The 10,373-nt window shown below is 41.8% G+C and overlaps 1 protein-coding gene across 12 annotated transcripts in view; it reads left to right on the plus strand.

Annotated features, from left to right (window-relative positions):
• Ppfibp1 (PPFIA binding protein 1) overlaps positions 1-10,373 on the plus strand; it is a 149,657-nt gene that overhangs the window by 121,092 nt on the left and 18,192 nt on the right. For all 12 annotated transcript variants that reach the window (XM_031383912.1, XM_031383911.1, XM_031383917.1 and 9 more), the window contains 5 exons: positions 99-174; positions 2,940-3,094; positions 6,252-6,367; positions 7,155-7,211; positions 8,725-8,788. In XM_031383912.1, the coding sequence (XP_031239772.1) occupies positions 99-174; positions 2,940-3,094; positions 6,252-6,367; positions 7,155-7,211; positions 8,725-8,788 (468 nt within the window). The remainder of the gene's footprint in view (positions 1-98; positions 175-2,939; positions 3,095-6,251; positions 6,368-7,154; positions 7,212-8,724; positions 8,789-10,373) is intronic.

Raw genomic sequence — 10,373 nt, forward strand, 5'->3', positions numbered from 1 at the left:
AAGTTTAGAAATACTTTTCAGATAATGTACACTGTTCACAGGTGCTTCCCTTGACTGTTTTAAAACTCAGTAGTTGTGATGGTTTACTCAATTCACAGGAGCGGAAAATAGAAGACCTCCGGCAGTGCCTGAGCAGGTACAGGAAAATGCAGGACCCAGCAGTTCTGGCCCAAGGTAATAATGTAGACCGCTCTCTGGAAGCCTTCCTACTTCAGCCATGAACTTAGACTAGCAGCCCAGGGTTGGCACCACACACAATGGCCTAGGCCCTCCCACATCAATCGCTAATCAAGAAAATGTCCCACAAGCTTGCCCATCACCTAATCTAGTGAAGGCATGTTCTCAGTTGATATTTTCTCTTCCCAAATGATTTTAGCCAAGTTGACATAAACACTATCCAGCAAAGAGATAATTATGAAATACTCAAGACTTTGAAATTTTATTTTTAAAATTAACTAATTAATTTTTTTATTGCTTGGGATCTCCCTCATGCATACTAGTCACGGCCTCTGTTACTGAGCTATACTCTCAGAAGTTTTAATTCTGATGAATTCATGAATCAAAAGAAAAAACTCTACTTTGGGCCAGGAGCTTTGAAACAAACAAACAAACAAATAATTCTCTTTTTTTATTCATAAGGACTAATAAAGTTAGTTCCATGAGGGACACCAAGGATAACTTGTGAGCCATGTTGCTGGCCCTTCTAGGAGACAGGGCTTCTCACTGGTGCTTGCATTCACTGTCTAGATTAACCTGCCTAAGGCAATAGGTCACCATGCGTGGCTTTTAGAGATTTGTTCTATTTATGTCTCTGTGTAGTTATATGTATGTCACATTTATGCAAGTGCCTAAAGAGGCAAGAAGGAGTGTCAGATCCCTGGAGGTGTAAGCTGCCTAGTTTAGGGGCCAGAAACCAAATCTAGGCCTTTTTCAGGATCAGTGTATATTCTTAGCCTCTGGGCTACCTCTCAGCCCATGCCCAGCTTTTATGCAGGCCCTATGCTTACATGGCAGCACTTGACTGGCTGAACCTCTCCAGCCCCCATGTAGTAGTTTGAAATCAGATGTAATAGGATAGGTTTTCACAAGTCATAAACATTATGTCCTGCTATGGCGAAAAATTATATAAAAAGTGATTTCTCCATAAGACTTAGATTTATTTACTTATTCTTCACAAAACTCTTAGCAACATTTAAAACCTTGTAAAGTTAGGATAAAATTCTAGTAAAACCTCAATTTAAAAGTTATGGTTAGGGGCCAGAGAGATGGCTTAGCAGTTAAGAGCACTGACTGCTCTTCCAAAGGTCCTGAGTTCAAATCCCAGCAACCACATGGTGGCTCACAACCATCCGTAATGAGATCTGACACCCTCTTCTGGTGTGTCTGAAGACAGCTACAGTGTTCTTAGATATAAAAATAAATAAATCTTTGGGCCAGAGCAAGTGGGCTAGCTGGAGCGAGCGGCACCGACCAGAGCAACTGGGGTTCAAAGTGAACAGAGGTCCTGGATTCAATTTCCAGCAACCACATGATGGCTCACAACCATCTGTACAACTATAGTGTACTCATATAAATAAAATGAATTAAGAAATCATCTATTAAAAAACAGTTACAGTTAGGTGCTAGAGAGATGGCTCAGTGGTTAAGAGCATTTGCTGCTCTTACAGAGGACTGGAATTTGGCTTTGAGCACCCAGTCTGGCAGCCTACAGCCACCTGTAACTCCAGTTCCAATGGATCCAACACCTTCTTCTGGCCTCTGTAGACACATGCACATACGTAGCATGCATACACACATACTCACAAAAACTAAAACAAATCTTTAAAAAACTTATGGTGAGTTGGCATGCCTGCAGTCTGAGCACTTCAGAAGGTAAGTCAGTTTTTGGTGCTATCCTGGCCTATGCTGTAGGGAGATAGTTGTGGGAGCAAAGAAAGAAAACTGCCTTGTTAAGCTCTTTAGATGGGTAGATGGTTTGCCAATTGGCATTATTTAGAAATAAGAGTTTTAAAATCGTTCTTTCCATTTCTAAGGAAATGACTGTCTAGCCTTGCATTCTACAGTTAACCCTTTACATCTTGACTGATGCTGAAAGTTTTCAAGCTTAGTGCTTTTGGGTATTTGTTTTTTCTATCAAGCCCTTTGTACTTTAAAACAGCATCAAAGGATTGTTTTGAAGGCTCAGCTGCCATTTTTTCTTTACCCTGTTTCTCATTTCGTGTATTTTCCAAAGCACAGCAGTGATAAAAAGTACCATGTCTAAATGGTGACTCTGTTGTTACCCAGAGTTAGATAGTCACACTGGGATAGACAGGTACATAGGTGGGTAGACACGTAGAGCAGATAGGTAGGTAGGAAGGGTATATAGGTAGGTAGGTAGATAGATGATAGGTAAGGTAGGTGATAGACAAACAGACAGACAACTTTTTGGGGGTAGGGTCTCATGTAGCCCAGCCTGGCTTTGAACTTGCTATGTAGCTGAGGATGATCTTGAACTCCTGACTCTTCCCTGCTCTCATCTCCTGAGTGTTAGGATTAAAGTTACACATCACTAAACAGGGCTAAGGTAACACTTATGAAGCCTAAACATTTTAACACAAAGTTACACAGGGGGCTCTTGAAATAAATTTATTTATGTTTTAAACATCTTTTGTGTTAGTACTGTTTGAAACCTGATTCTCTCTGTTAATACCACTGGTGAGTGCTTGCTGAGTGTAGCCTGAATCCCAGAGCTTAGTTGCTTGCAGTTTAAGATGCTACGTTTTAGGTTCTGTGTTGCTAATGTTACACATGATGAAGAAACAACTCATGTTTGTTTATACTTTGACTGGCACTGTAGCTCAGTAGTTCAGTATATGTTCAAGAAAAAGAAAGAAATGTGTAATTCCCATTCTTCTTCCAAAAGTGGACTTCATGATCACTGGCTTCCTCTTTTCCAGGCCAGGATGGCGAGTGTGAAGGTCTGTTCCACTCCAGCTCCATCTCCACCCTGTTGGATGCACAGGGCTTTAGTGATCTGGAGAGAAGCACTTCTTCTACGCCAGGAATGGGGTCTCCCAGCAGGGACATTCTCCACACAAGTGCTCCAGAAGAGGTACGTGGGGGATTCTGACATTTTATGTTGAAGGGGCACTGTCTATACTGTTGTAGACATTGCCAGTGCTGTGTGATATGGGTTCTTTCCCAGCAGCATTACCCACTGGTCTGTTCTGGTAGCTTTTGTGTACTGTCAGCCAGTTTCTTTTCATTTTTGTGTGTGCCTCTCCCTCTTTTTAATAAATGCCTTGGACAAAGTTAAAATTGCTTATAAAACTCAATAAAAACAAAACAGGTAGGTTGACTTGTGCCTGTAATTTCAGCTGCTGAAGAGGCAGAGCATTCCTTGGTTAGAAACTGGAGAGCAGCCTAAAAAGACCCCAGTCTAAAAGAAAAATGAGCATCTTTGAGGTCGATACTCCAAAATATGAGATTATAGTTTATTTTTCAAAGACAGAGTACAAACAAGTCAGGTGAGGGAAAGTAAGATTAAATCTAGTTTTGATGTTTCTGATGATTCAAAGTTTTTAGGCTTGGAAAAAGCAATCAGAGGGCATTGGAGTCTATTCATTTCTGTTCATGAAGGCGACAGGAACAGCTATTCATTATCTACTATCCAGCACCAAACTGGCTGGATTGTCATCTTCCTGAGGAGTCTGCAGGGTGGGCAACATTCAGCAGGAGCATCTTACCTCTGTCGCTCAGCTCAGGAGCAGCAGGAGGCTTCTCACTGCAGTATCTGGTTATTGAGGCAACCGGATACCTGTACCCTGTTCCACTGTACCTGGAACCCCCTGGGACTGCTTGGCTACCTCACAGCCCTGTGGTGAGAGAACCCTGAAAAGATCAGGTGGGTCTGCATCCCCTGTAACTTGGCATCATTGGCATGCATCTCTGCTGAAGTCACAGGTCAAGCAGACTCACAGTGAGCAGACTGTCTCTAATGTCTCAGTGATGTCACAGTGTAAGAACACATGGAAGAAGATGTGGTGCCACCATTTTGGAAAAAAGTCACCATTTCACCTCCTAGGTAAATCAGTTTGCGCCTTCTCACATATAAAATGCAGCCTTTCCTTCTCCAAAGGTCTGAGGATGTCCATCCCAGGAGCTGTCATCCGTTCAGGCCAATGCCTAGGGAGGCTCCTCAGTCGTTCCTAGAGTATCATTCCAAACAACATACAGAGCTGGGAACAAAGCAGTTATCTGCACCCACACCCCAGCATGCGTGGTGAGTCAGAAACAGGGTAACTTCTGTTGATACTCCTACTTTAAAAAAGGGAGGAGTGAAGGCACGTGGCTGTCGCTAGTCCAGAACAGTCCAGCCCACTAGACAGATGATGTCACTTCTGTATGAGAGACTACCTTCTAGGCTCACCACTCTGAGTATTTTCAAATGAATGTTGTCTCAGCTCTGTAAAGTGCCGCTGAGGTCTAGAGAACCCTTTAATTTCCTGCTGTGCCTATCCATTTGAGCCCGATTTGGTGCATTGCCTTTAACAGTCAGAACCTCCTAAAAATCATCCATTCCACTGCATTAGGTGAGACTTGTCCACACCTCTCTTGCAGCGACCCAGGGCTAGGCTCCCCGCATGGCCACTGGACTGCTGCTTATGTGTATAGTCTGATCCGGCAGCAGTGTTCAGTCAGGCCTCGTGAGCTCAGGATCCCCCAGTGCAGATTGGTCTTTGCTTTGGAGTCACGTCTCAACTTTAGTATAACTGCTATCTGGAGCAACTAGGAACTGGGAATGTCCTGTTCGACTCAACAGCCTCACTGTATTCAATAGCTGCTTCCTTTCACCGTCTTTCCTCTCCTGCTTTCCTTCTCTCATAGCTGTGGTTGATAATCCCACAATGGATCAGTAATGTTTGGTGATGAGTCTTGTTTTCTAGTACTTTTTAGTTTTCCCTCTTCGCAGTACTGGGCATGAGTACTCTATTATACTGAGCTACACCTCTAGTCCTGAGCAAGTAAAAACTGAGTTGAATGAAAATTCAAACAGAAAACAACATTTTACACTTAAGTGTTAGAAAGTACTAAAATAGTTCATCAATCAAGATATTAATTATGAAATAAGATGCAGGGGAAGTTTCCTGTTTGTTAAATACATTTATACTGAAAGGTGAGAAAAACCAAACTTTGTTTTATTTTGAGTCAGAGATTCACTTTGTTGTTCAGGCCAGCATAGAGCTAGTGAACCTCCTGCCTCAGCCTTCTAAAAAATTACCTTTGACAGTCAATAAGTGTGCACATTTAGAAAGAAATTGCTTGTATATGTAGAATATACTGAATCGTTCTGCTGTCTTTGCTACATAAATCTCATTTTAAAAGTTTGTTTTTATTTATTTTATGTGTATGAGTATTTTTCCTGAATGTATTTGTTCACTGCTGCATGCAGGTCCCCAAGAGGCCAGAAGAGGGCACCAGATCCCCTGGAACTAGAGTTAACAGACACTGTCCTCCATGCTGGGAATTGGAACCCAATCTGTAGGAAGAGCAACCAGTGCTCTTCACTGACAGCTATGTCTGCAGACCTTGTGAATTCCAGCTTAATGATGTTAGCTTGTCATAAATGATCGTTCCAAACTGAATAAAATGGCGTGAAAAAAATAAAAATTGATAGAATTCATCCTTAGTTTTGAAGAAAACCAGGAAGAAAAATTAAACTGAAGCATTAAGGTTTGACAAATCAAGAAAACAGGTCTATGTGTTAGTGTATTTTCCCATGATACAGTTGGGTGAGTGCTAAAGAGATTATCCAGCATCAATTGCAAAAATTTAAACCAAAACCAAACTGGGGTGTATAGAAAGAGCCCCATTTTATACTGATAGGACTTGATTTTTTGAGCTTTTGTGGTGTCATTAGTCAGTAGCAGGCCCAACTCACAACACTGAGTTCATTGCTTCTTCCTGAAGCTGAACTTTGCTGGTCAAGCACACTCAAGTCCATCTTACCTTGTCTGGGTTTGGATTCTAGGCGCTCAGAGGCAGCTCTGTCAGACTTAGAAAAAGGGGTCATAGATTTGAGAAGGGGTGTTGTTTGAGAGGGGGTGGTGAGCACAGTATTTCCTCTCATCAACACCTAATCTACATGTTTAAAAATATAAAGCTAGAGTTCCAAGCACTGATATATTTTGTAGACCAATTCTATTATGTTTTGTTACTCTGCGGCTTGTGTTTTGATTGATTTTCTTTTTACTTATGTCTTTTTACAGTTTCACACCAGTGTCTTGCAAGCTTCAATCCCTTCACTGTTGTCGCCATCTGTGGATGTAGAAACTTGTGAAAAACCCAAGTTGCCTACCAAGTCTGAGACTTCATTCGAAGAGGGGTATGTCATTTATGGACTAACATTGTGATGTAGATGTTCAGAGAAATAGAACAGCCTCAAATAAGGACACATCACACTTACAGACACAGTTTTCACTATTTTGTAATAATGAAATGACAGGGGGGTGACAGGGGAGACTGGGAAGTGAGGGAATGAGGTTGAAGCCTTTAAGGGCTTGGGTTTTACTTTCTAGGCCATAGATGCCTGTCAGAGGGTGAAAGCAGAATAGTCACTGAGGCCATCTGAAGAGTGTCTGTGAAGTCAACAAACAGGAACATGGTTGTCTCTCCATAGGCAAATCCGTACTTTGCCAGAAAATTCTCAAATGAATTGCCTAACCTTGAAATATACTTAAGAAAATGTTTAAACTGAGAAATAGCTTTCTTCTTTGCAATAATTTTTTTTTTAACATTTCCGTTCACTTAGAACATGTACACACAGGCCCCAGCTATGATGGTTTGACTTGTGAATTTATTTTTAACTTAACAATGTCACTGTGTTTTACTTCTGCACTGTTTTTGACAGGTATGAGGTAGTCAGAACACCCAATAAAGTAGATTCTGTGGGAGAGATTTTTTTGGCCAGCTATAGGCTAGTGGGGTGCTGTAAATATGAACAAGGAAGGGCAAACTAACTATTTTGGTAGATTAAGCAAAAGTCACTTTGATTTAACAGTGATTTGAAATTCCTTTGATCTCTTTGGGACTTAACCATTGCAAAGCCAGGAGTGTTGGTGCAGTTTTCAGTTCATGGAGCTAACAAATGCCTTTTTAAAAATATATTTTAGTGATGGAAGAGCAATCCTGGGTGCTGCAACTGAAGTCTCCCTGAGTGATGGTGTTTCGTAAGTTGTATATCCTTGGGCATGAAGTGTGGTCAAAGCTTCAGAAACTAGGCATCTGTTGTGTTCACATAACCATTACACAGTGACCAACTGACTCCGTAGGTCATGACAGGCGGGGCTGGAGGCTGACGTCACAGAGGCTCTCTTCCCTGAAGTCTCCTGCCTAATGCTTGCAGATCGTTAGCCTCCATCACTAGTTCTCATTGGGAGTTCAGCACTTTTAATTCCCTTTGTGCTGATTTGTTATGTTTTATTCCAACAGGAAAGAATCCCAGAGAACTCAAAGCTGGCAGGGCTGCTCTCTGCACTTACAGTTTAATAAACTGGCCTAATGTGAATGTTTACTCAAGTCAGAGTCTGGGTTAGATTAGGAAAGCCCTAAACAACCGAGAAAGCCTATTTTCAGACAGCTGGCATGAGATGTTTCTGTTTCTCTGTTATCTTTTATGGTTTTGGCAGTCATGACTGACAGCTTACGTAAGCAGGAGAGATGCCTCTAAAGGTTTGTTGCTCTAGCTATTGGAGCAGACACATTCCTTCTATAGTCTCTTTCTCTTTCGTGCCTTCCTTTTTTAATCCTGCATTGCTGGGGATTGGGCCTCAGGCAACTCACATGCCGAGCACACTGACACTGAGGTACACCCCCAGTACCTCAGGTTTTGAAACTGGCCCTGCATTTGTGCATTTAGTTTTTGAGTCAGGCCATCTCCAGCTGTGTATAACTGAACACTAATAATGTGAAAGAGAAAGTTTCTGTGACTTACAGGCTCCTCCTCCTGCCTTCCTAGGCTAGCAAATGAGTACCGTGGGTAATAACACGAACTCCTCTAGCGCTTTTTCCCCTCCCTCCCCATCCCTCTCCTTTTTTTCCTCCCCTCCCCCTTTTCTCCCTCTCCCTCCTCTTCTTCCCTCTTTATTTTTATCCTTCCCTCCTTTCTTTTTTATTTTTGGAGACAAGCTTTGTCTTGATAGCTCAGGCTGATCTCAAACATTCCCCAGTCCTTCTGCCTCTTGTGTACTGAAATTACAGGCATGTCCACAAAACTTGGCTTATTATACTTTGATTAGAACTATTGACTGAATTGCTTTGCCAGACTCAAAAAAGTTATTCCTCTTTGAAAGAAGAGTAAATTTTCATTCTTTACGTAGGAGGGTTAGATCTGAGCAGTACACAGGCTTCTATGGAGCTCCTAGTGTAAATGTGTAAGTGCCACTAGTCCGTGGAAACACTGATATTGCCAGCCAGTGCAGCCTTAGGTGTTTTTCCAGCTACTGTGACACGTGGGGGACACATGTTTGTGTTACTGGCACGGCAGTTAACCACCCTGCTTTTAAAGAACTAAATGCTGCAATTTACTTAAGCACATAAGTGTTTGCCTGCATCCAGATTTTCTTTCATTACCAAGAATCAACCCCCAGACTATTTTTAGTTTCCTTCTACGATGATCCGCTTAGATACAGGCACCAGAGTCAGCTTACTATTAATTCTAATTATGTTTATTTCTGTTTTTAGAACTTCAAGTCTGCAGAAATCCAGCAGCCTTGGAAATCTGAATAAAGAGGCATCAGATGGCGCGGTGGGTTCTCTGGCTGGTTCTGTTTCTGTTCCTTCTTCCAACCCCCCCACCCCCTTTTCCCTGTTGTTAGAAGAAAATACTGAAGGATGGATCTTCATTTTGTCCCATTTTACATGCAGGAAAAATTCATTTTAGGAAGAGCTTATGGTTTCTGTTTCTCTGATGGGAGATTTTTAGCTACCATGGTGCAATTAATGACAGATACTAAGAATGAATACAAAAGGCTGAAAATACATGATCGAAAGGTTGGGACTAATAAGACAGTATAAGAAATAGCACAAGAAGATTTCATGGTTTAGAAGTGATAGAAATGGCTTCTTATCTATCAAAGTGTATGTGACAACTGAATATATAAAGAATTTATAGCAACCTTCCTTAAATGTCATTATTTTTGAACAGGAGCCTTCCGAGGTAATTTTATATCTAAATTGAAGTATAAATTATTTCAAATTTTATAACATGTAAGTTGAGTGATTGACCCCACTGTAGGAGACCAAGGCTGTCAGAGCCCCTGCTGCACCATGCTGGTGCAGAAAGCCAGCTAGAAAGGTCATGTGCATATGGTTATGTTCAGTGACATGTGCAGTATGACTGTGTTTGGGGTACGGGTGGGGCAGAAGAAGGATAAGTGGGGGGGGCTGTGGCTTTAGGGTGGAGGCAGTACTTTGGAATTAATGGGTTGTTACAATTCAGAGAAGTGCTCAATGACATTAAATTACTTATTTTAAAAAGTCAATTTTGAGAGCTGGGGAAATGACTCAGTGATTAAGAGCACTGGCTGCTTGTTCAAAGGTTATAAGTTCAATTCCCAGTACCCATGTGGCAGTGTATAACCTACAACTGTAGTCCTGTGGGAATCAATACCCTTTTCTGCTGTGCAGACACATACATAAGATGAAATACTCATATATGTAAAATACATACATAAATTTTTTAAAGTTGATTTTGAGCTAAGCACATCCTTTTAATCCCAGCACTTGGAAGGCAGAGGCAAGCAGATCTCTTGTGAGCCTAGCCTGGTCTACATAGTTGGACTCTATCTAAACAAAAGTTAATTTTGAGATCTAACCTCAGCACCCAGCTCACAAACACATCGAACTCCAGCTTCAAGGAACCCAACACCCTTTTCTGACTGACTGACAGACAGACACACACACACACACACACACACACACACACATCTATCTATTTAGCATATGTATGACTGCCCACCAGAGGGCTCTGCCGGTCTAGAGAAGCAAAGTGGGGTGCATCCTGTCAATTTCATACCTGCTGCTCAGTGCCTGGATACACCAGGGTAACAACAGACGCTGTGAGAACCCTTGTGGAAGCTGGGAGTTATGGGAAGGACAATCCTGACATCTTTGCTGCGGCCTATGCTTGGAACTAAAGACTAGTCTCAGCACACTGGTTAGTCTGTCTTACCCAGGCTGACTGTATTTTGGGGCCCCTGTATTTTTTTAAATGCCCTTTCTTCCACAAATCATCAGTGTTGAAAACAGGGAACTAGAAATAACATGGATTACTACTCTCAAAGACTCAGGTTAGCAGCCTGTGGTCTGAAGAGCAGCTGCCCATTTATACA

The sequence above is a fragment of the Mastomys coucha genome, unplaced genomic scaffold (genome assembly GCF_008632895.1).
Source record: "Mastomys coucha isolate ucsf_1 unplaced genomic scaffold, UCSF_Mcou_1 pScaffold20, whole genome shotgun sequence".
Classification (NCBI taxonomy): Eukaryota; Metazoa; Chordata; class Mammalia; order Rodentia; family Muridae; genus Mastomys; species Mastomys coucha.